General features: G+C 32.6%; 2 protein-coding genes across 10 annotated transcripts in view; both read right to left on the reverse strand.

Moving 5' to 3' along the window:
* The window catches only part of LOC129791329 (solute carrier family 41 member 1), a 31285-nt gene extending 17558 nt beyond the window's left edge, over window positions 1-13727 (reverse strand). The window contains exons 1-3 of one of the 8 annotated variants that reach the window (XM_055829454.1): window positions 12748-13669; window positions 12442-12538; window positions 3375-3438 (exon numbers count right to left, since the gene is read on the reverse strand). In XM_055829454.1, coding sequence (XP_055685429.1) covers window positions 3375-3420 — 46 coding nt within the window. In that variant the 5' untranslated portion in view covers window positions 3421-3438; window positions 12442-12538; window positions 12748-13669. Of the gene's footprint in view, window positions 1-3374; window positions 6054-6106; window positions 6317-12441; window positions 12539-12747 lie in introns of those variants that run through there. The other 7 variants (XM_055829450.1, XM_055829451.1, XM_055829452.1 and 4 more) reach the window with 7 other exon arrangements.
* A 356-nt stretch (window positions 13728-14083) lies between these two features.
* Window positions 14084-22330, reverse strand: LOC129791336 (glutathione synthetase-like). Of its 2 annotated transcripts, none has more exons than XM_055829462.1 (7): window positions 21993-22330; window positions 21709-21921; window positions 19276-19412; window positions 18999-19041; window positions 17707-18330; window positions 17464-17615; window positions 14084-14367 (listed from the first exon to the last, which is right to left on the reverse strand). In XM_055829462.1, the coding sequence occupies exons 1-7, from the start codon at window positions 22176-22178 to the stop codon at window positions 14241-14243; spliced, it is 1482 nt and encodes a 493-aa protein (XP_055685437.1). In that variant the 5' UTR covers window positions 22179-22330; the 3' UTR covers window positions 14084-14240. The 2 variants fall into 2 exon arrangements, with proteins under 2 accessions (XP_055685437.1, XP_055685436.1); XM_055829461.1 differs by lacking the exon at window positions 19276-19412 and adding an exon at window positions 21395-21555.
* Window positions 22331-22452: the final 122 nt, after the last annotated feature.

Genomic DNA, 22452 nt, shown 5'->3' on the forward strand with positions numbered 1-22452 from the left:
TCTTATGACTTGAAACATGTTCAACGATGGATTTTCACAATTCATTTATAATTGAATTTTGCATTTCTAACCAAATCTTTTAAATTTTCCAGGAAAATCATTAAAAAATCGCAGTAAATTGCATTTGAATTGCTACTTTGCTTACATTGTCTTGCATTGTAGTTCCCCGTGGTGCTAAAATAAATCGAGTAATTAAGACTAAAAAAAAAGAGATAAAAAACCAAGAAAATGACATCAGAACAATAAAATTTATTCCTTTAGAAAAAAAAATCATGTGCAATGTGCAAAAATTCTTGCAACATTGAGAAAATTAAAGGAGAGACCATTTCCTTGATCACTTCTTAAATTCTTTTATCTAATCGTTGTTTGTTTGTTTTTATAATCGCATGGAATTTCATTGTCAATTTGATTTAGTTGAATGTTTCATTTGATACACAATTCAATAACTTTCAATTCCGAAAGGTTATATTGTTGATCGCAAAACGTTTTTTTTTTAAATAAATGGATCAATTTTAAGCATTCTAATATCGTTATAAAACCCAATACAAATTAATGCTAAATAAATTGAAGCGTATCATCTGCATTTCTGTTTCTAATTCACATGAAATATGACTCTTCACATGTCAATTTTCCTCCCAACAAAAGCCATCATTCTTCATTAAAAATGATGGGTATTTTGCATGAGAACTAAATATAGAAGAAAAGTCATTAAAGTGATAAAACCCCCTCTAATGGGGCTTTATTGAGGAAAAAAAATCCCCGTGCAAATGAAATTCTCCGTGAGATCGGGGATTACATTCTCAATTAGCAATTAATTTTCTTTTAATGGGATTATATTGATTTAAGTCGAAAGGTATGAAATTATCATCAGAAAATTTGATCAGCTGGCATTTTTTTTATAATTTCTTTTAATTGAGAAGCAGAAAAGAATTTTTTTGGTTAATGCATTTGAATAAATATTTGTTATTCTTGCATGATTTTACGAATGCGACGTACATTAAAACGTCAAAAGATTGATAATATCGGCTGCACGTGGAAGTAATTAAATTTAAAAATAGAAAGATTATCATCTGTCACATGGAATCGTCAAATTTGATATTGAATTTAACGTTTAAAATTGCGCAAATTGCATATTTAATTCTGACTTAATTCTATCATCTAGTCAATGTAAATTAAATATTATAGAGGAACATGTTTCAAGCTTTATTTTTTGTGATCAAAAAACCCTTTAAGATTGTTTTTTAATGTTGAATAAATTCTTTTTATTTCCCACATTTTAAATGTTTTTTTTTAAAATTGTCAAGAAGACGAATTGCTGAAGTGAAGGCGAGTTTTTTTAAGTATTTGGTGACTCGGTGACTCATACAGTCATGTGCAAAAAAGTAACCATAATAATTATGCAGAAATTGCCTCAAATTTCTAGAAGAATGAATATGCATAAGGATTTCAAAATTATTTGTTTAAATTAAAAAAAAAATCTAATTAGGAAATGAAATTATTAAAAAACACATTTTTTGAACGATAATTGGCTTTGAATAATACGAAAGAGTCTACAGAATAACCTTTAATAAATATAACAAATTTAATATGAAAGAAAATATGATTTTGCTTTTTCTCAATTTTCTTCTTCTTTAAGATTTTCTTCAGAAGTTGTTGAGAAGCCTATTTTGCCTTTTTCAGGTCAGAAATACGAAAAGTGATCACGTCTAAAAGAGAAATCTTAACGTTCTAAGCAGTTAGCTTAAAATTTTGCATGTAAAATAAATACCTAACCGAAAGCAACAGGTTATGTTAGAAAGTTCTAAAGCATTTAGAACTTAATTTTGATAACCCTGTAAGGTCTCAGATTTAATTTGTTAAATTCTAAATCTATCCAGAAAACCCAGAAATCATTAGAATTTCCAAAAAAAATCCTTTATAGTAAATAGGTAGGTATGTAAATGTCCTCAAATAGGATTCCAAGAAGTCATGAAAAATGTATACGTAGAATATTTCTGGGAATTTCCTAACACCTTTTTCACAGAATCATACAACATTTTCATAAGAATTTCCCGATTAATTCCAATAATTTGTTCTTCCAAGAAATTGCAAAAACATTAAAGTTCAACTGTCCTGTTGTGTTAATGCCTGTAAATATGACTGCCCAACATCAGCTGATTGGCATGTGCACTAAAGGAGTTGATGTGAGAATGTACGAAGGATGATCCTCTATCGCAGAACAATTTTAACCCATCTCATCTTGTAGGGGAACATAAAAAATAGAAGAATCGCGAGAGAAACTCCCCAATATCCACTGGGATCACATAGAAAAGTGCAGTGAAAGTACAGTCCGGGAAAACATAACCTCAATTTTGGAACACCATTGAAATGAATAGGAAGACCTTTATTATGTTCGACCAGCGTGGCATCGGGACCTCTTGAGCTTCTTTATAACCTTCCCAACCTTTCCTGCCTACCCGGATGAAGATTTGAATGATTTTTGCTTTACAACTTTTGTCTTTCCGGACTTCTCGTTGTTGAGTTTTTTTTTCTTTTGGAGTGTCGGAAGTTTTTGAAGTCCGGAAAGACAAAAGTTGTAAAGCAAAAATCATTCAAATCTTCATCCGGGTAGGCAGGAAAGGTTGGGAAGGTTATAAAGAAGCTCAAGAGGTCCCGATGCAACGCTGGTAGAACACAATGAAGTTCCTCCTATTCATTTAAATGTTGTTCCAAAATTGAGGTTATGTTTTCCCGGACTGTACTTTCACTGCACTTTTCTATGTGATCCCAGTGGATATTGGGGAGTTTCTCTCGCGATTCTTCTATTTTTTATGTTCCCCTACAAGATGAGATGGGTTAAAATTGTTCTGCGATAGAGGATCATCCTTCGTACATTCTCACATCAACTCCTTTGATTGGGCGAATACATTGAAAACTGTTGGTTGATTTTAAAGGTCATGTTCCAACTAATCTTATCTCATACATACAACGCAGCATACTCCATGTGTATTAGCATTATGTATATAATTCCCTTAAAAGTCGAAGGCTGTCCGAAGAGATAAAAAAGACATTTTGGAAGATGTAAATTCCATTTTCGGATGGACATGCGGAGACGTTAAGAGAGCACCCAGCAAAAAAAGACCAACATGCTTGTGCACAATGTTATATGGAGTTTGATGGTTTCTTTTTAGTTTTGTTCCTTTTTATCTTACAAAAATATATTTTTCTGTTAGTTGCGCTAAAGCTCATAAAGCCTCAGCTGCGAGAATGACCCATTATTAGAAATTCCTCAACCAGAAAAGATGTGATTTTTATGCGAGAATACAGTCTTCTGTGTTCTTCTTAGATTTAAGAATAAAAAAATCAAAAAGATGAAGAAAAAAATAAATTCTTACGTTTCTTCTTGCCCCGCCTGGAGGTTCGTTTTGTAACCTGCGACATACTAACTAGAAGTATGTACTGAAAAATGTAGGATGCAAAAAAAGACACAAACACACAAGAGAAAATTAGCACTACAGCTTTTCCGGCGCAATGACAAGAGACTACAACGTTAATTCAGAGGCAATCAATTAAACTTTCACACATTACTACCAAACTACTGGACTTATCGCTCGCAACAAATTCTTAAAACTCAAAAACTCGCGTACAAGTTTATCTGTGATAACTTTTTTTTTTGTGATGTGTGCACTCCCTACAATTTTTTTTTAAATGTTTTATTTGCTTTGTTGTCCCATAAGATATCGAGCACGATTGCAGATCTATTTTCAGTATTCGCGCTCTCCCATCTCATTCGCGCTGTGCTCGCGACCGTCACAGCGGAACATGAGACAAATCCAAGCAAATTTCGTATCTAATTGTATATTCGTCTCGTCGCGTATATATGATATGCGTGTTTGGAGGTGATATTTCATTCTCAAACAACGGTTTCACGTTTTTTTCCTGGAGTCAATGATATGTTTAAGCCAAACATGGCTCTGATCGTCTTTCAGCAGTTGATTCTATATAGGGCATGTGCCAAACAAGATCCCATATCAGGGCTATTTAGACACTCTTCACGCTCACCTTATTTATTTATTTTTTTTAATTTGCTGACAATTAGTGAAATGTGAGATCATTAATTTATCAAACTAATTAATTTTCTTATCTAATTTAAACTATTTATAGATTTTATTTAAAAAAATTAAATATGCAAAGAAAATGTGGAATTAATGCCGATTATTTCGTTGCTTTTTTCTTCACTAAATTGCTTCTTCTTATCTCTCACATCATAATTGAAATAAGCTTTCAGGAAAAATCTCAACTCTACCAGGGTTAGGCGCTTGAATCCGGATTGAATTAAATTTTTATATTATTACAAAATTCTTATGGAATTTAATCTGACTTTAAGGAAGCCCTACATGAGCGTTGAAATTTTATTTCATTTGAATTAAGTATAATTTATTGAATTGAGAAAAAAAATATTCCCTTATATTGCAAAATTTAGATAAATATCTCCATTTTTCCAAAAAGCAAATTAACATTTCATTCATCCTCTTATGATGCTTTGAAAGAAATGAATAAACTCGAAGAAAGTTATCTAGTTTCCAAGTGAAACAGAAAATCATTTTGGAGATAATCAAAAAGAATTCACCTCAATGTGAATTTGAAGAATTCTTGCTGATTAAGAAGATTGGAGGGAGCCGAGAACCATAAAGGTGGAATAAAAGTGAAAATTCTTGGAAAATTCTATATAAAACCCATGCACAAAAATATAGGTAAATAGCATAATTATTAGAGCACTCGGGCGTCATTGCATCTGCCTTGGGTTCAAAACACGGTTAGAAATTCTCAGAGAAATTCTTCAAGACATTTTTCCCTAATCTTTTTTTTACTCACTTTAAATTCAACGTACTACGTATAAGCAAGTCTTTTAATAAAAAAAACAGCGTGGGAGAATAAAACCAGTTCAGAACCTTGATCGGAAGCACGGTCCATTTATTTTAAATACAATGTTTTTGATAAGAAAAACAAGTGATTTTCTGATATTATGGCAAATTTGTGTTAACAAATCCCAATCCACTGAACAACATTATTATATTTTCTAATTACTTTGAGATTTTTTTCAGCTGATATGCGTGGAAATTCAGAGTATTTCCACATTTAGAATTTATGTTGAAATGTAATTGAGCTGTGGGAAGTCAAAAAAATGAAATTTTTGCGTGCATTTTAATGCTCCACCCCCGCTTAACTTGCAGCTGTAATTTCCATATATGCAATTGTAATCTGTTTAATTGAGAAAACATAAACATTTTAGGAAACTTTATTGACCTTCACAGTGAGAAAAGACACAAAGTTTTATATGTGAAAATTATTAATTTAGGTGAAGGCAAATTCGATGTTTCTTCACCGCAGGCAAAATTGAATTCATTGTATTTCGTGTGTGGTGATTTTTTTTCAACTACTTCGACAAAACCAGGTGAATTTCATGTTGTTCCACATATGTTCTAACTAAGTTTGTTGTATACCTATGTACACGTCTACCGCAAAGAGAGAATTTGAGAAATTCAAAAAAATATGCAACATCGAACAAATCAACATTCTCTTGAGACATGCAACAATATGTACGGCAATGTAGGTACCTATCAAAATAGTTCGTTTTGGTTCATAAATTTTTGGACCCGTGAGATTTGGTCTTGATCATGAGATTCGCACATTCGTAAGGCATTTGCGTGCGTAATGAAAGAGTAAAAGAAAAAAAAAAAGAATGTGACTAAATTCATCTTGTTGCCATGTAAAAGTGCGATATGGTGGGCAATCAAACAAAATAAATCTCTATAAATTGATTATGTACAGAAATTCACTCATGATACCCGATTATCACCGCAGTCGCAAAATTCACACCGATATGCACACACATCTTGATGTTTTATTTCGCGTGACGCAATACAAATACAAAAGACAGCAAAAGTATGGTACAAAAATGTTGAGAAAAGAAGCATAAGGAATGGCATCAAAAGGGGCACACAAAAATCCATTCCGCAGCGAGCGATACTTTCAACATCATTTCAGACAAAGGGTTTTTTTTACATCTCTCTTTCTCTCTTCCAGATTAAGTAGTAATTTGTGAAAATATAATTGCTTAGTCCACCGAATTCATTGCAAAAAGAGTTTTATTAATTATAATTTTGTGAGTAATCTCTTGTCACAACAAAAACACACAAAGAAAAGAAATTAAAAACGAATTGCGAGAAACTCTCACGAAAGAAAAAAAGAAAGCAAAAAAACTGATTCACTCAAGAGAACATTTGTGCACAAATTCAAGAGCAAGACTGAAGCATCGTCTTCCACCTTTACAAAACGACCGACCTCCTCGTGTCAGAGCAATGGGACCCATGCCTCTCAAAAAGAAACAAATTATGTGTGCATTTCTCTGTCTGGAAGCTATGTACATTGTACGTACACACATATTTTGTATAAGCTGAGAAGTAGGTATTTATGTGATCTTTAGCAAATGACATTATGTACATATATAGTTACAATGCACACAACGAAGAAAGTCTCCACGAGACTGCTATCAAATAAAACTCCTATCTTATCGCAAGTTCATGCGGTACTTAAATATTCTAATTCATTTTCAAAGCTTATTTCGAAAGACTTTGTTAGTATAATATGAGAAAGTATTCACATTGTATTACCCTAGTTGGGGTGGTACACAGGAAAAATATACAAATTGATATTGAAGCTTAATTGAAAAAAAAAACAAGAATTTGAAGCTTTAAAAATTCTAAAGAATCCAAATGAGAAGAGATTGACTTAAAAAAAAATAATATTCACAATCAAAATAAAAATTAAGTAAAAATGTTGAAAATGAACTCTTAAATAAATTTTTAATAACTAAAAAAAGGTTTTACTCTCGTCCAATAACTTTACACGTAACTTTCTAAAGCTTTTAATTCTTGTCCAAGTTTTTTTTTTTTTCAAAAACTAAAAGTGGGTTTGGTTAAGTTTTTAGTACTAATTGATTTTAGTACTAAACTAGTTTTGGTTGAAGGTAAAATCTTTTAAAAGTTCTTCATTGATGCCTAACCTATGTTCTAAATTTAACCATTAAAAGTACTAAATTCAAACCTAGAAAGTACTAAATTTAAACCTAGAAAGTAATAGATCAAAACCAAAAATATACTAAATTAAAAGTTAAAAGTAAATTAAAGATGATAAGAAGTTTTTAAGTTGTTAGTTCTAAAAAAGTTCAAATTGAATTTAAAAAAAACATTAAAAAGTACTAAAGTCAAGCCTAAAAAGTACTAATTAAAGGAATGTTTAAACAAAGAAAAATTCAGATTTGCAAATCTTCGGATGATTCGCTAAAATTTCAAAATATTCGGCAGATGAACACCCCTTGATATTTTTATTTCTTTCACACTGATCATATATTTTGTAGGAATTTATCGGTTGTGACGTTCCTAAAATATTCTAATTCCGATAAACACGTGGGAAATAAGTTGTTGCGTCAATAAAATTTGAAAGTTTTCTTCTCTTTCTGTGTCGTCATCAAAAATAGCCAAATCAATTTTAGTCGTATTAATCAATTACTGACGTCATGAATTTAAGAAAATAAAAAGAAAATAATTTTTTGCAACCTGTACTGAATATTTCTTGTTTATTTTGACTCATGCTTGAAAATGACTCAGAGTCAAAATTTTTAAATAAAAAATTTCTCTTTAAATATGACAAATAGTTACTTTCTTTCGTGTACCACTGCAAGTAAATCCTCTTAATTGCTATCTTACAAATTATACAAAATTGAGAATATATAAAATATTTCTTCTGCTAAACCGAGCACTTAGCACAGCACCATAATCTCTACCTATAATCAACATGAAAAAGCCCGCTTTTCTGACGTACTTACTCTAGAAAGATTTTTCACTCTGGTGCAACAAGAAAGATCACTTAATTGCAAATTAATGTAAGGTGCCATAGGCTGACCTACTAACCCCACAATATGGGGATTATCACCTCTACAACATGATTAGTTTAGGAGCACTTGAACTCCAAAATGTGGCATTGACTTTGAAGTCACTTCACCACACATGGTCATTTCCAACAACCAAATGCCGAGCACGCTTCTCATAAAAATTATGAATGTTTTCTATGACGTGTGGCACAACGTATTCTCTCCTACAAAAAAAACTACAACTACAGCCAGGTGATTTTTGGCTCTACATATTTATTATAATCTTACACTGATCTGACTTACGTGTTAGGGGAACAATTTGAGCTATCGCCTTGGGTTCTTTTAGGATAAACTATAACATATTATTTTAAATACAAGAAAAACAAGAAAAGAATATCAAATTCTTTTTTTGGGATTCCCATTCGCTGAATCATTCAGAAATCAGCCGGTATCAGTTTCTTTGGAGGGGTGGGGGGGTATGGTGACTAGTTTTAGGAAGTACATAAATTAATAATTAAACTACAAGTGTTAATGTTTTATATAAGAATAAAAAATGAAGGCAAAGTTCTGTGTTGTTGATTTTTCTTATGGAATTTTATTTTAATTGACGATTTTTGTGCATGAAATGGAAGTTAGAAGAAATTATTTTAAATTACTGAAATGCCAAAAAATAATAATTTATATAAAATTAAATTTTAATAGCTTTTTATGCGCCAACTTTTTACATTATTTTGCATGTGCGCATTCTCACCAAGTCCACAATGGTTTCAAGTTCAAAAATTTATGTCACCCAAAAGAGCCCAATGTTAATTGATGTGACAAATATTTATGAAATGTTGGAGATAATCGAATAAACCTTGTTGCAAAAAATACCGGGTAACTTTCCACCATTTTCTGGATATCTAATTAACTTTGCATCATTGCCCCTAAACACCAAAAACGCTTATTTTGAATGCTAAAAGCGTGATCCTTCGATGGTGGATTAAAGGTCTTTCTCCCACAAAAATATGAAGGAATTTCCGACTCTTTATCATTTTCCCGCCTTATCACACAAAACGTAGTTTTGCCCCCAAAACAATTTGATTTTGAGACTCTCCGTTCAAAGGGAATTCTTCCAGCAAATATTGATCTTTTCAAATTATGAGAGAATCTTTGTTTCATTTTGCTGGCATACAGTGTGAAGAAAATGAGCTTCATTACAAAATTATGTAGCATGTTTGAGTTTTTTTTTTTCAATTAATTTTCCTCCCTCCTTTGCCAGCATATAGCCAGCAAATAAACATGAATTATGCTTTTTCTAATCACTCCATCGATGGTCGATTTTATGTTTTTTTTTTCTTTGAAATTCCCAAGACGTGGGAGCTTTTCTATGATAATAAGTTGATTAATTTGTTGTTGTTGAGAAAGCTCTACAATACCATGGTCAACCTTCACTGATAAGACATGCAGAGAGAGAGACGTTCTACATTGCATTTTACACCAATTCACACCGATCGGGACATAGTTTAATCATCCTACCATGAACTCACGTTGGTTGGTGATCGTCAAGTGGCTTAAAAAACTTTGCGCACACCACTCTCAATGTGCAAGGAAATCTGCCTCAATGAGGACTTGCGTCAGAGTTTCAAGCAGGAAAAAAAGAATAAAATTCTCATTTGTTGGAGCATCTATTTTTGGAATGCTCCAGCAACACAAGAAATTTATTTTAATGAGTCCACGCCATGCACTAACTGTCCACTTTGTGTAAATTTGCATGATCGCGCAAAACTTAAATGCAATTTCGTGCAAAACACGTGAATCACTTATGTTTTTTTTGTCGTTTTTGTTGTTACATTTCTGCACTCCCCTCCTCCCGCCCTCTTTTCCTCCCAGCCCGCATGATTATGCAATTCAATTTTAAATTTAATAGATCTTTAGCACAATTACATTTGAAAAAAAAATTAATTGCACATGTGCAACAAAAGCTTTTTCAGGAATTGTTATTTGCGCGCGCGCGCGCGCGGAAAAAAACGAGCAATCAGCCACAATGCAAAAAGACATTTCCAATTGGGAAAATCAGTTAAACGATTTATAGCCATTTAACAGAAAAAACATTAAAATACAAAATGAGATGGTTTTTGTCTCACTTAAGCACCTCATATAAGGTCTTTTTTACGATTCTTTTCGATGCTTTATTATTATTTTGTTGGAAAATTTTCCATTCATTTCATATTCGCCAAATCAATAATTATGCGCACATTTGAATGTTAGGAACTCTGCGGAGGAAGAACGACCAACAAATTTAAACGTAGGAATGTGACTCTTTGGGCTTTTTGGAGTTGAGAAAAATATATTTGAAAAAAAAATAACATTCTGTGAAGATGAAGAAAAAATTCTCCCAGAAATCTATTCTTAAGGAATAAAACTGACTTTTCTCTCAAAAACTCATCTAAATAATTTAATTTAAAAAATCATATATCTTTAGTCAAAGTTCATGTACATCTTAAGGAATGGCGCGAATTATCCGAAACGTCGGCAAGAAATAAAATTATTAAAACCAATTTTTTGACAGAAAATTTGATTTTCATCATCTGAAAACTGAATTTAAAGAACTCTAAAATAGATTAAAGAGAACGACCTCAAATTCTAAATTAAAAGCACCCTTTCTGACTACGCCACTGGCATAACTATCTCTTGCTTTATTGCTAATGCTGCTACAGCAAAATAAATTATCTAAAAGACGCCCGGTTCTTACCTGGCGCCTCCATAATGATTTATAAATATCAATGTATTAAAAAAAAGGAAAGTCTGGTGTAGAACTGCTGTCTCTGATGGCCTACAAATTATCATTAAGTATTCTGGTTCTATTTAAAACTCTAATTTCGTTTCCTAAATAATAATAGGAGCCACGCCTAGTACCTGTCCCTATTTAAGTTTTAAGTAAAAAAAATCTAATTTTAAATCTTGATTAAGATATGAGTTAATTCGTTATATTAGTTATCCACTTTTTCCCAGTAAACAAGTTATTGAGCCAAACAATGCGAACCTACATTGACTCAAAATTAATATTATCAATATTGAGTCAACTATAACTCAATCAATTATTCATCATAGATTGACCAAATATTGACCAAATACTATTCTTCAATTTTTCATCAATAAGTTGGTTAATTTAAGCTCTACAATTGATCAATCAATATTGAGTCAATTTTAACTCAATAAATATTAGAAGTCAAAAAGTCCAAGATCATTAAATATTGATCATGGATTGATCAACTATTGAACAAATATCGTTCTTTGCAATTTTTATCAATTTATGCTCAACCATTGATCAATTACACAATTTCCGGGTAATTATCCGTCAATCATCAGTCAACCATCAGTCAATTACACAATTTTCGAGAAATCGTCAGACAATACATAATTTTTGTCAAATGTTAGTTATTATTTTGATTTTTATTTTCTTTTTAATTTCATAAAAAGTAAAATTCATTGCAAAATAACGAATGATTCAGTTCATGCGGATGAATCACCTTATTGGCAAACAATCATATTGTCAACTAATTGAGCAATAATTGATTGTCAATCTGATTGATCAATCATTGATCAATTATTGACAATCAATCAAATTGATTACAAATTGAACGATAATTGTAAATTAATCTTATTGATCAATTGTTGACCAATTATGCGGCGAGGCTACATTGAATCAATATTGAGCTCAATAATTGATCAATTATTGGCAAAATTTGTTTACTGAGTTGCTTTTTAAACTGAACGTGCAATTTTTATTATTTTTTAAAGTCAAAATCTTTTTTTTTCGTCAATTAAAATTTTCTTATTCCTGTATTATCAGAGAAATTTATTCTCTCAAAACTAATTAACTTTCCAATAAGTTCTTTGTAATAAATCAATAAAATTTGCATTGAGAATCAATTAAACATTTTTAGACCTAAAAATTTAAATGAATTTTCCAATCATTTAAATTCTTCAAATGCAATTAATTGGTTAATTATCTCTCTCTCTCAATTACCCCGAATAAAATCTGGGTAAAATGTGGGTAAAGTTACAAAGTTATTTTTACTAAATTTCTACATACAAATTATGCTTATTCCCCCCTCCCCGACTAATATCGTGAGATATCAAAAATACTATAGGAACTGTATGCATGTTTGGTGGAAAAACGCAAAAAACTCCCGTGCAATGCACAGAAAAAATGTGCACAAAATGCATTCCTCATGTGTTGTCCCTGACCTTGGGCTAGCGTATTGGAGTTGAGCCACAAAAATCACCCACTTTTCCCACCCACCGAAAAAAACTTCCGTGCTCGCCTCGTATATATCCAGGAATATATTTTCCAAGAGAAAAATTGGATTTTATTAATGCAAAAGAAAATTGATTTTTTTAATCACATTTACAGACAGACACAACGGTGAGAAATGAGTTTAACTTACGCAGTCAACGTGCATTGTGCAATGCCAAGTGCAAAACCACATTCACGTTTTAATTATGCACAAATTTAAATGAATGTCTGCACATAGCGCGGTTACATAAATATGGTGCCCACTAATCGTCAAAACAGACTACAGTTGAGCACACACAGAGTGCATGAGAGAATTCAGAAATACACCGCACGGAGCCACGGGGCTGCGAAATATTGAAAAGAAAAATTTTCTCTTCAATTTTTCTTTGCAAATTGCAACACATCAAAAAGGACCCAAAAAAGGATGCAACAACAGGGGATAGTGGAGACGTCTGGACAGAAGAGAGTACGTATAGAACAAAGGAGGGTAATTGGGTTGAAATTGGAAGCTCAAAAGATGGGGTTTGAAGCAAAGAGTAATTTTTATGCAAACCTGTGTGAAGCGGGTAATGTTGTGAAATTCACTTTAAGGACACGAGACGGATCAATAAGTGCCTCACTTGTGCAGCAGAGGATTTGCGGGTGTTGCACACGAACTACCCGATCAACACTCGACCCCCTACACAGTGTTGTGGAGGGATGGTTAGGCAGCACAGACACTCACGGTCCCCAGAATGGATGCGTGACGACAATTCGGAAAGCTCCTTCACAACTGCCCCCGAAAGAATTTTCCACAAGAGATGCAACCACAAGGAATTGCGGAATTTTCCGACACACAACCACCTACACGCCACGCGGGCTAGCTGAACATCGTCCTCCTCCCCCCTTGAGCTGCGCCCCCATTTAACCCCCTCGTGCTCTGTGAATGATTTAGCAGAATCTCCCCCCGTTATACCCAAGTTATAGTTTAATGGTGAAGCATGGAGCGCAGGCTTGGTTATAGTGTCACACACCAGCAATCGATTTGAGCATTTTCACGCGATGACTGCATTGGGATGTCACCAAAAATCTATTTTCTCTACTCTTTGGTGCTGCTGTAGCACAAATGCAGGCATTATTACAAAATCCTCACAGACTATCTGTCGCTCTCATTTTTTTCTTCATCTTTGCTTCTCACATTTAGCCTACAAGAGCGCCCCGGATATTCCAATCCTCCGGATTTGTGTTGGCAGAGAGACAAGGCAGAAAACTTGTGTGTGTGGGCAAAAAGAGAATTTCACGCAGAATTTCATTAAAAAAACCGCAAAATGTTGCATGAGAAACTGCACAGCAAAAACCGCTTGCATTTCCACATGAATATTTGCTGTTAAATTGTACAAATTCTATGGCAAAAGTACCTCACATTTCTTCACAAATTTATCACAAATTGTGTCACAAACACACCCACTCGTCATCCTTCTCCAGTCTCACCGTAACAACTGAAGCTCGCAATGTGACCACATCGCAACGTCACCTTCCGTTTTGCTCCGATTTTGCCCATATGATGCCACTTCGGGATTCCTCTCGCCACGCCACAAAAAACCAGCATGCTGCTGCATGGTGAGGGCACATTGCGAGAGAGCACGCATGTCTACCGCCTCCAGGCGAAAAATGAAAAAGAATCAAAAGAAACTCGCTCCGAAAATTCCAACTTCAACACGTTAAAGAGAAAAAAATCCCTCGTCAAACGGGTTCGTCTTTCGCGAGCATTTCCCCTCAAAACTATTCCCTCTAGCAACAAAAAAAAATCCTCATATGCTGTAGAAGTCATTCACTGGGTACCCCAGACAGATGCGTCATCATTCAAAAATTCCCGCCATCAGGAGCTCCCCAAAAGTTTTACCAACAAATTTGCATAAAACTCGTGGAATTTTATTCCTCAAAACAATGCATTAAGAACCTTTTTTTTTGTTCTTTACAAAAAGACAACATTTGCCCAAAAAATGCTTTTGCGGCGGAATGATTCATCACCACACAAACCTTTTTTTTTTTCGGGACATTTGTGCGCTAATCAATAAGGTAAGGACTATCGAGTGCACCCGATCCAGCTGCAACACCACCTTCGTCAGCTGTTGCCAGCTTCGTTCTCAGCATGTGCCCAACTTGCTTATTGTACACAATTTTATCCTTATCCCTGCACAGATAAAAGACACAAAAAAAGAAAGAAATCTTCATGAAATTCCTTTCAATTTATCCTTCTTTAAAAATAAAATGAAGACAATGATTGGGATGAGGAAGAAAAACCGAAAAAAATGTAAATTCTCCTCCAGAATGAGCCTAAAAGCGAAAAAAATGATGATCATAATGAACTTCCATGGGCAATTTCTTTGCGAAAGATCTTCTGCCGTCGGTTTTTGAACCCAACAAAAATGCACCGAGAAAAACAAAGATATAAAAATGATTTTTTCACGATAAAAAAAACGTAAATTATATGAATTTATTCCCTTTAGAAACCAGTTACTATCCGGAATAAACCCGCAAGACCCACGGAAAAGAAATCACAGCAGTGCCCAAAACCGCCCAAAACTGTTATTAATTTTACGGTATGGAATTTTAGGCCAACAATCCATCCAACAGCGTTCGATTTATCAAATAAATGGAAAGATTTTATTTATTTATTTTTTTTTTTAAATCTTGTTTGATGCTTGAATTTTGATAAATGATTTGACAAAAAAATAATAAAATACTTCAATACCGTCGAATGGGGTGAATTGGAAATGAGGGGGTTAATAATAAAGATTTTATTTGTCATATTTTTCTCATTTTTAGATATTTTTTGAATATTTCTTGAACAATTTTAAATCAAAATGTTTAGAAATGCTAATTTTTAAGAATTTAAAGATTTTTTAATGAATCAAGAATTTTTAGGTTATGTAATCGCTTCAGAATTCTTAACTTTATTGTTTTTAAGGATTTTAATAAATAAAACAAACCAGAATAAAATGAGATTTAATGGATTTAATCAAAGATGGTTTTTAAATTGAAAACAAATCTGTTAAATTTTCATCAAAATCGGTTCAGCGGTTTTTTTTGTCGTGAATTGCTTTAGAAAGACAATATTTCAAAGGAAATAAATAGACTTTATATAACTAAAAAAAACTAAAAATTAATTTTATTCTTCAAGCTAATTTCTTGACCTTTGGGCTGGATTTTTAGAGACAAAATTTTCTAAACTAAAAATTTTTTGCTGTTAAATTTAGTTTTTCGTTTTTTAGACTAACTTTCCGTTATTCAGAATAACTTTCCATTTTTTAAGCAATTTTTTCTACTTTTTTTAACCTTTTTTTTTCGTTCTTTAAACTAACTTTTTTAACCCCCAAAAAATAAAAGAAAAATTTATTCTAAATTCTTTCTTGAAAGGACAGAAGAATGAATAATAAAATAATTTCTTTTCTAACAAAAAACCTCAAACAAGCGTAAATAAATCCATCCATTGCCACACTTGTCTTTAAGAATCGAAGGCTTATCAATTTTTTAAAAAGAACTTCTACAGAAAAATTTATTTTCAGGTCTTCATTAAGAACGTTCTGAACTCTAAACTTTCAAGCAACATCTAATTATAACTTGAAAGGATTTATTAAATTTTCAAGCAAAACATTGAATAAAGTTCAATAATAATAATTTAATTCCCTTCTGACAGGCACAAAAAGGTGAATGAAATTCTATTTTCAATTCTATAAAATTCTAAAATAATTTATTCACGAAATAATCTCACCCACGGGGAGCTAATAATAAAACCACAACTAATCTTTGTCTCCTCCGCAAAATGAAAGCATATTCAAATGAAGAAAATCACATCTAATCTCCTTTAAATCCCGCGTGGAGATCCTCATTAAATCTGTCTTGTTTGCAAATTCGTGATAAACAATTCGCAACTGCTTTCATTTTGCAATGTGTGCATTTATCAGATGGAAATGGAAAATAAAGTTGATGACTCCCTCTCAACAATTAATCCCTTTTAATCCACAATGTTTATCGATTGTACTTTATTAGAAAACAATCAAAATTTCATTATCTCATGAGTGGTGGTGCTACACTAAGCCAAACACCATCATTTTGTGCTACTTTGTACTTAATTTTTATCACTATACATAATGCGATATGAGGAGGGTATGAAATGAGAGCTTTTAGAGCTTTTTGTTTTAAAGGAAAAAAGAGAAGAATTTGTTTTCAAAGGGAAAACCAAGAGGTGCTTATCTGGCGAATATTTTGATTTCTTTTGCAAATTATCTCATTATTGACAAATAATCCGAATATTTTTGAAGATCTGAATATTTTCATTCAGATACAGATAAATATTCACTTCTAAAAACCGAATATTTAGCATTGAATTTATTCCTTTTTTTTTTGCTATAATTTAGTACTTTTTTGGTTTCAATTTAGTACTCTTTGGGCTTCAATTTAGTACTTTTAGTACTTTTAGAGATTTTGATCCTCAATCTGATCCCTTTAGAACTAGAAACCAAATAAATTTTTCAACATTTTAGTTATTTTTTGGGCCTTAATTTAGTAATTTCTTGGTTTAAATTCAAATTCAAATTCAAATTAGTTTATTCATTCCATTCTCTATAAATTTAGTACTCTTTGGGCTTTAATTTAGTACTTTTAGAGATTTTTCCATCTGATCCTTTTTAGAACTAGAAACCAATTAAATATTTCAGCATTTTGGTTGTTTTTTTAAAATTTTATTTAGTACTTTTAAGACTTAAATTTAATCCTTTTCAGACTCGAATTTAGTACTTTTTAAAATTTCAATTCTTAATCAAAGTCTCTTTAAGAATAAAATTCAACTAATGAATATTTTCATTCAGATTAAATAAACTTCCATTGCTAAAGATCGAATACTTATTTTTTCTGAACAAAGTTTAGTACTTTTTAGACATGAACTTATTAGTACTTTTAGAGATTTTGATTCTCAGTCTGAGACTTTTCGGAACTAAAAACCAAATAAGTCTCCAGCTTGAATTTTGTGGTTTTTAGGAATGAATTTAGGACTTTTAGGTTAAATTTTTAGTACTTTTAAGCTTCAGTTTAGCACATTTTTTTAGATTTGAAGTTAGTACTTTTTAGACTTCCTTTTCTCTATTTTGATTTTTTTGGCGAATCATCTGAATATTTTTATTCAGATAAACACCCCTTGATGCGATATGAGAGGGAGTATGAAATGAGAGCTTTTAGAGCTTTTTTTGTGGGAAAATGAAAAGAATTTATTTATAAAGAAAAAACTCACCCAATTATTGCACCAAAAATTCCCAATTCAGACACCAAATCCGATACTTTAGGCGTACCAACGTCTCCAGGACGGATTATGTAGCCTTTCGAGATTGGCGGGAAGATTCTCTCCATGAGAATCCAAGCTGAACGTTCAGTTGTGGTCATTTTCTGCACGGAATTTGACATTTTATTCTTTGAATATTTCTTCTCTTTTCAATTTTTTTAAAAATCATTTTTTTTTAATTCTCAAAATTCTCACCTTTAAGGCACCTAGAATGTCTTGACCATAAATGTTATTGCCTCCACCCTCTCTCTGGGGTTTCAGAACATATCTTTCGGGGTTCTTTAGAGCCCTCTGGACAGCCTCTTCGCCCTCCTCATTGGCATCCAATGAATACAGCCCCGTGAAAATCTCCTTGACTGACTCAATCATCTCCTCACCCACTAGGAAACGCTTGAGAATTCCCGGCTTCGCCAATGCTTGCTGGACTTTCTTCGTTCCCGCAAGATGGTAGTGAATTGAAGGACACTTAATGGCCAATGATCGTTCCATGAGAAGACGCGCATCCCACTCTCCCTGTGTCGGATAGTGACCCGGTTCGTATCCAGCACGGAAATAAATAACACTCACTTCCGTCCCATTGACGAGGAGCTCATTATTTGGTCCCAATTTTCCTTCTTTGTTAATTTCCGTGAGAGTTTTGCGAATTACACGAATTTCCGGATTTATTTTTCTTATTTCAAATTCATGAAAACGCTGATCGCAAATATTGTACGTTATGTTTTCCACAATGAAGAGGATGGCAGCATGGGGCTTGCCAATAATCTTCCATGCTTCAATCATGCCATTGCAGAGGCCAGAAAGAGCTGGATTCGCTGGGAGCTGTGAGAATTTATTGATAATTTTCAATTTTTCTTGATTTTTTATAAAAGAATTCTTTTAAATAAGAAAGAATGAAAAATCTGAGACTAATAATTCAAATCTAATATTACTTTTAAAAAAAATATTAAGAGTCTTATTTTTTATTATTAAATATTTTATCTCTAGATAATAGATCGTTCTGAATTAAGCCTCGAAACAGGTTAATGATTTAAGAACTCAATGTAAAGTGAAAACATAAGAATTAAGAAGTTAAAATTCATTTTTTTAGATTTTAATTTTGCAAACGAATTGCGACTGAACTGAAGCTTTCAACAACGATCTAATATCTTGGACAAAAATCATTTTTTTAAATTTTTTTTAAAGTTCTTTGACACTTTAAAATCCACAAAATGACTCAAATTTTTTTACGAAAAGTATCAGAAAATAATTCATTTTACTCTCAATTTATAAAAGTCAACGAAAAAGGTACAAAGAGTCGAAAGCTTTGAGAATTTTAAATGAAATAAATTAAAGAAATTTGTGAAAAATTCTTTGATTCAATATTAATAAAATAATTTAAAAAAAAAACAGATAATTTAAACTTCATTAGATCACCAATTGTAGCGCCACTGTTGCAAATTTGAATTTTAAACCTAACGGATGAATCTTAAAGTTAAAATAAAACTTACATTGCTGACTTTATCGCCGTGATTGAGCTCATGAAGAATGTAGCTAAATGGAAAATTCGAAGAACAATTAAAATCCTATTAAACAAAAATAGTTTAAAAAAAAGCAAAACAATTACAAAAAAAACTCTGAATAAAACTAAAGCAAAAAAAAACACAAAACAAGAATAAAAGGGATCTAAAAAGGATTCTAAACAGAGGACACAGCACAATCATGAGGCAAAATGTCGAGGAGAGACAGCTTAGATGTTAAGAATGGGGCGTATTTTGGGATAGGTACCTATGCATAGGAGTCATGTGGCTGGAGATGCCCCCAAAGCTGGATGCAATTGTGTTCAGTTCCACTTGTTTAGCACAACACGCGTACAAGCAATGAGCCAAATAATCAGAGCGGAGAAGGCCTAAAGAGATGACGGCCTGCAACGACAATTCAGAAAATTTTGACAAAAATGTGAATATTTTTTATATGATTTCGCAGAATGTTTGAACCGATTGAATTTTTTAAAAGAGATTTTTAAAAAATCCTAAACTCCAGCCACACAAACTTCCCATCATTGAGGTTTCTTTGAATGTTGTTGGAATATTTTGAAAATTTTCAGCCCAAATCTCATCACAAATTCATGGCCTCATAACAAAGCGAGTTAATGATTTATTTTCTTCATAAAAAAAGCATTTAAATGTGATGTTAGTGTAAAGATTTTTTTTCATGCTCATCCTGAAATTTTCTCTGAGACAGAAAGGATTTAATTGGTAGAGAAAATTAATTTAAAATGCGCAAAGAAACGTTGTATAGTTTTACACTGAAAGTCATTAACCCTTTAATGATGTAATCCCTTTGAAGATTACAACCATATGAAGTAATTTAGAAGCAAAGGTCATGCTTTGAGTGACCCTCGTGTAGACACAAAAACAATATTTCGGAACTCTCTATCAGACGATAAGACTGCAATGACTCTTGGGAGTTCAACAAACGCAACCTTTCAGAGAATTATTTTCCTCACAAAATTTGTTAAGAAATTTGTAAGATTTTTTAAGGAGAAAATTAAAAGAATGTTCTTTAAATTAAACAAACTGTATTTTTTTTTCAATAATAAAGTTAAAAAAAATCTTTAAGATTGTTCAGAAAACTTAAAAGAATTTTTAAGAACTCTTAAAATTAAATGAAATGGTCGATTCTGATAAAAAATCTTTTCTTTTCTGACAACTTAAAAGTGTTTGAAAGATTTTGACAGATAGATGTTTTTAAATTGTTCTTTAGTCGGTCTATAAAAGAAAAAACAAAGAACTTGCTGTTCCAGGAAATAGTCAGAAAGATCTTTAAAAAGTTCTGGAAAAGTAATTTTCCTTTAAAAACATAATTAAAGTAGAATGTTTAAATTTTATGAGATTTTTCTCAGAATACGAAAAAAGAAAAGAAAAGAAAAGAAAATAAAAGAAAAGAAAAGAAAAGAAAAGAAAAGAAAAGAACAGAAAAGAAAAGAAAAGAAAAGAAAAGAAAAGAAAAGAAGAGAAAAGAAAAGAAAAGAAAAGAAAAGAAAAGAAAAGAAAAGATTTTAATTCAGAATCTATCCTAAAATGTCAAAATCCTTTAAGATTTTTCTCAGAATACGAAAAATCTTACATCTAACGAATTATAAGTAAAGAAAAGAAAAGATTTCTACTGGAATCTATCCCAAAATCTCTAAAAATTACAAATTAATGGCTAAATTAATGTAAAATCTATCAAAAATTGGCGATTTCTGAATTTATCAGCTAATCAACTTAAAAACTCAATTTTAAGTGATACCATCGAGCAGTATATGCTGCATAGAAATCAATGATCAATTGAAGCATATTCTCAACCAATGAAGCATATGCTCTATGGTTAAGATAAGATGAGGGCGTGTTTCTTAAGCATTTTTTTTGTTAATTTCTTTTAAAATTTCTTCTCTCATAATCAATTAAAAAGCATTGTGTTTTTTTTTAATGTTGTATAACTTCCTGCATTAATTTCTCTAACTTGTTTGCACTTTACAATAATATTCGAAGCTTAAAAACGCATCAAAATGAATAAACTCCTTTCTCGAATCAACGGTCAAGAATTAAATTCGTTAAATGAGTTAAATAATCAAGCTTTTCAATGAATAAATTCCGTGTTATTGACGACAACTTTGCACGTCTTTTTAGTAGTTTTCAGCCCCTGAAAATATTCTTTTTAGAACCTAATTCAAAGCACTTAACAACCCTCTAATTGGATTCAAATGACTTACAAATTCAGTCCCAAAAAATGATAAATTTTAGCATCATCCAGGCAAAGAGAACATGAAATGGGATGATTAGATGTTACAGGAAGAGGATTTTGAATGTCCTCAATGCTTCCTCCATTCAACTACTCTCTACACGCATGAGATTTGAAGCACCTTTGCAATTCCCTAGAAATTGGCCCCAAATGCCCAAAGCCACTGGCAATCGCATTAATCTCCACTTGCTTCCAGCAGCAATAAGCCCCAAGGGTTGCACCACCATCGGGACAACAACATTCCAGCATCACGTCAGACCGGATGAGTCCTAGCGAGAGGGGCTTCCGGGGGATGTTAAATAAATCAAATTAATCTGAAGCTAAAAATTCGGAGGCTTCTGGAGGCTAAAGGGAGCTTCTCGAAGGAAGTAACTCATAGTCAGGGGATGAATATAAGAAAATGTCTGGCCCATCCCATTGAATAGAGGATCTTACTTGATTTGAGCAGTTCTTGAGGATATCTTCGTAAATCCTGAAGAGATTCCCCGTGAATTCATCCACCTTGATGGTATTCTCGAGTGTTGATCGCAGGAATTCCGTATCATGAGCTACCTTGTGCATTAGCTCATTGAGGATGGTCTGAAGCTTTACTGCCTTCTCAAATTCCTTCCGTGGAAAGGAACTGGGCACTAGGACAAATGGAGCAAACTGCAAAGGAAGAAAGGGAGAGCGAGAGATCAGATAAAATCTGCCCTGTCATCCCATCTAGATGATCTCACCTGCATTGCATCAGGGTTAAAGTTTGTCTTGGACCTCATGGCAGCTCCATGCATAAGGGCCCAATCCTTAGCCTTGTCAATCACATCCATCAGCTGCTCCTCCGGCACCGGAATCGGGATGCAGGGCTTGAGAACGGGCAACTCCACAGAGCAGCAATTTTCACCAGAAACACAAGGATCGCACATTTCGACTAGGTTTCCTCACCAGCAGACAAACACTACACTGATAAGTGACGAAGCAAATGATGATTTATTGCGAAATCTCTGTCTCTTCTGGGAGATTATCAACACACGGAATGCCTTGAATCTCTCTACCAGGCTGAAGTTTCTCCGGGAAGATTTTACAATTTGAATTCCAACGTCTTTTACACTGTAAATGTTTTTGTTTTGAAACTTTAAGCTGTGAATTCTGAAGGAATCTGGTGTTTTCCTGGACACTTGATCTTTCTCTGGGATTTTT

The sequence above is a fragment of the Lutzomyia longipalpis genome, chromosome 2, assembly GCF_024334085.1.
Source record: "Lutzomyia longipalpis isolate SR_M1_2022 chromosome 2, ASM2433408v1".
Taxonomy (NCBI): domain Eukaryota; kingdom Metazoa; phylum Arthropoda; class Insecta; order Diptera; family Psychodidae; genus Lutzomyia; species Lutzomyia longipalpis.

Bases quoted from the DNA above. Each gene is read 5' to 3' on its own strand.
- LOC129791336 (XM_055829461.1), bottom strand. From the start codon at position 22,178: ATGTGCGATCCTTGTGTTTCTGGTGAAAATTGCTGCTCTGTGGAGTTG. The intron at 19,042-21,394 runs GTGCTTCAAATC...TTTTCCATTTAG, and splicing joins ATTTCTAGGGAATTGCAAAG to CTACATTCTTCATGAGCTCA. The intron at 14,368-17,463 runs GTGAGTTTTTTC...TTATCTGTGCAG, and splicing joins ATTTTTGGTGCAATAATTGG to GGATAAGGATAAAATTGTGT.